The 3,564-nt window shown below is 38.5% G+C and overlaps 1 protein-coding gene across 1 annotated transcript; it reads right to left on the bottom strand.

Annotated features, from left to right (window-relative positions):
* Positions 1 to 248: 248 nt before the first annotated feature.
* On the bottom strand, positions 249 to 916 carry LOC122057297 (cyclin-dependent kinase F-1-like; the record flags this gene model as incomplete). The annotated part of the gene is given in 1 exon segment (XM_042619349.1): positions 249 to 916. A coding segment is annotated over 1 exon segment (486 nt), but the record flags the coding sequence as incomplete, so codon positions are not given.
* Between the last annotated feature and the right edge of the window lie 2,648 nt (positions 917 to 3,564).

The raw sequence follows: 3,564 nt of genomic DNA, 5'->3' as shown, positions 1-3,564 counted from the left end.
AGCATTCTCTCTCTCTCTCTCTCTTCCTTTTTTTTTTTTTTTTTTTTGATAACCTAATCAAAATCCTGGCGTATTGAAGATTCTACCTTCGTAGAATAACTTCTAAGGCTAATCTATTTATCATTCCCTACTTAGACAATGGAAAAATTTCCTTCTCTAACTGTCCAATCTATTAACCACTAATCCCTGTTTGCCGACCCAAAATGAAGGAGGGATATGCATAGAGGCAGTGAGTTCTAGAACATTACCTGTCCAAAATCCGCCAATTTGAGAACACCCTCGGAAGAAATCAACAAATTCAAGGGCTTGAGATCTCGATGAACGATCCCATTCCTGTGGCAAGCATCGATGCCATGCAATATCTGAATCATCCAACGCTTGATCTCACCAACGGAGATTCTGTTTTCCCAGCTCCTCTTAGCTTCTCTGATCACCGATGCAAGATCAGTTCTTAGGTATTCAAGGACAAGAACCGCATCTTCGTCTTCCCTCCAAAAGTACTCATGGAGGACGATAATATTTGGGGAATTCTGGAGGATTTGAAGAGCTTCAATCTCTCTGAAAGCGCTCTGGTAGTCATGAACCTCTTTCAGAGCGACGATGAGGTCATCGGAGCGTCGGCGAGCTTTGTAAACATCGGAGTAAGCTCCAGAACCTATTTGTTCAAGGATTTCGTAACGTTGAGTGATTTCGGAGCGGCTATAGATGCTCCAACTTTTAGAGGGAGGATCCATGGCGGAGAATCAGCACAGTAATGTTGAAAGATTCGAGCTTCGTTGGTTGTAGACACCAGAGTGGATAATTTTAGGGTTTCTAGACCTGTAGTTGCAGAGGAAGACTTGCTATCCCAAAAAGAGAGAGAGAGAGAGAGCGACGAGGAGGAAACATTACCTGAGCTTACCTAAAAATAACAAATATGCCATTAGACCAATCGAATTGGATTTGACCGTTTTTCACCCTTCTTCCCACAATCCCACTTCCATCCAAAGTTCCAACGGCGATTAGGTTCTAAAATTCGGGAACGGTAACGGTATCGGTCAAGCCCGGTATTGATTCGGATCGATAAATTTATCTTATTTAAAAAAAAAAATTATTATGAGTTTACCCTTCCATCATTTCCGAGTTTTAGAATCATGCTTGCGGTGTTTCTTGGGTAGAACCGTAGAAGGTATCCCCTGCAATGGCGTTAACATAAATAACCCTGGTCCAACGTTTTTCTTATAAGAAAAAGAAAAACTTTATTAACTAGGGAGCAAGTGAATTACATCATTGTCCGACCTAAAATTGTAAAACGGAAATCGTTTTGCTATAACCATATGTGCTATCTTACACAATCCTAGTATGATTTCGTTACTTAGCCTGTAACAAAAAATAATGCTGAACAAAAATCTATACACATCCAAAAAATAGGAAAATTACACTCCAAGGCCATGAAGTGGTATTGTAATAAGAAATTAGTTCTCTAAGATCTTTCTGGTCCAACGTTGAAAGTCCAAACTCTCATTGTAGGATTTATTATTATTTTTTTCTTTTTAAAATGAATTCTTCGTGGTCTCATGGCTTCTATGCCCAAACACAAATGGCAACAAAGTTATGTCCTCAACCCTGTGAAATCTAAAACCCAACTCCTATATTTATGCCCTTGTGCACTCCCTCATGGGCCCAGTGCTGGTGCAAGGGCTGCATGACCACGGAGCAGCGAAATGGTTTAGTACATAACGTGTAGAAAGGTCATTCAACGTATGTGTGTGTGTGTGTGTGAGAGAGAGAGAGAGAGATTGACTGCTTGTGTACCTTCTGTCGTCATTGGCTGTAGTAGGGTGCTCTAGCATCTCTGTGTCCACCACTCCACCTCTCTTCTTCTTACATTAACCTCACTGCCCTCCAATAAATGGTATCATTTGATTGCACCTCATTGGTGTGTTTCTCTATGCCGCTTGCAAAGAGATCCTCTCCCATTATTTACTATAAAAAATGAGAACTCTCAGCCTATGTTGAACCAATACTAGGCCACTGAGTTATGTTCATCAAATTGTGTAAAATTGTGAATGTTCTTTGAACTTCTTAATTCAATTTTTTTAGTTCTTAAGTTGGATGACTTTGCAAGATATCATTTTATGAGGTTGAGTGCACTTTTTTAGCCCTGCTAGCTGACTATTATTTTTTCACCATCAATTAGCAAATATAATAATAATAATGCTATTTAAGTTAGTATATATATGATCTAAATTTGTTGGGTAGCTGAAAGAATTTTGCTTGTTATGCTCATTGCCTTCAGTGCATTTCTACAGCAACAAGAAGTAAGTCTTATCCCAACTTTCTCACAAAACTGTTGGTTATCTACTTATATTGTATCATTGGGATTTGAACAATTTTGGTTGGAGGTGTAGCAGCTGCAGTAGAATGGGCTTATCAAAAGCACAAAAAAGGACTAATCTTCATATCAAGACATTGAAACTTGTCAGAGGTGTTCCATTGACTCCCAAAGAGAAGCACAGATGATGCTAGAGCATGTGACACCTCCTCCTTCACATGGGAAGAGGTAGTGGAGGCAATGAAGCCAATCCCTTTGCAGAGTTGCATTGACTATTATCCATTTTACACAGCACTAAACCTGGTTAAAGGCTACAAAATCAAACTCAAGTAGCAGGCATGGAAGCTAGAACTGAGTTTTTGAAGAGAGAGCCATCACCATGACATCTTCCCCCTTTTGACTCCATCTTAGTGATGAAGAAATTAGATCATTCTCCATATTAGTGATGAAGCTAGAAGTCAGATCATGTACCAGTCAATTGCCTGTGTCCTGAACTATATGAATTAGTCTCTACTATTTCAGAAGTTTTACTATTCTCTTATCATTGACTTTGTAATGGGAGTGGCCATAATCTCAGTTTTGTCTGAAACTGTAGTTCTTTCATTCAGCATGCCCCAGTAGTTTGAATTTTCAAAGTCTTGTTAGAAGATGAATTGGATGAGAGCAGAGTAAGAAAGGGGTTAGGACCCAGAAACCCAAGTGGCCATCAAGTCACCCTACTTAAATGAATCTGAGTCATATCCTTGGGCTACAGGATTATTTGATTGTCATGAGTACCATATAAATGGTAAAAGATGTTGAGAATTGGTTTATTTATGTTGTCACTCTCATTCTTCTTCTTCTTCTCATTCTTGAATATTCTGTGTATTAACATTGGAACCTCCTAGTGAACTTGGCATTTAATTTCATTCTCCAGTAGTCCATTTCGGCGTGGTTCTGATTTCTAAGAGCCAAAACCTGAATTCCAAATCATTACAAGATAGATTATGTAGCTTTATCTTCTCTGAACTCAATAGTTTGAATTGGATTGAACATGGAATACAAAATCATTTGAAGTAACTTCCTGCAACAGCTCACACCATACTAGTACTTAATCAATACAAATCGTAGCCTCATGGATATATAGTCATATTGCTCATAATACTACTCAATTAGCGGGGAAATGTGTAATTGATGATATTCCATTTAGGTAGAAATTGATATTCCATATCTATTTATATGTTCTTGCAGCTATTATGATGCCATTTCTA

The sequence above is a fragment of the Macadamia integrifolia genome, chromosome 12 (assembly GCF_013358625.1).
Source record: "Macadamia integrifolia cultivar HAES 741 chromosome 12, SCU_Mint_v3, whole genome shotgun sequence".
Classification (NCBI taxonomy): Eukaryota; Viridiplantae; Streptophyta; class Magnoliopsida; order Proteales; family Proteaceae; genus Macadamia; species Macadamia integrifolia.
The sequence above is the reverse complement of the archived record's forward strand: the minus strand, read 5'-3'. Positions and strand labels throughout refer to the sequence as shown.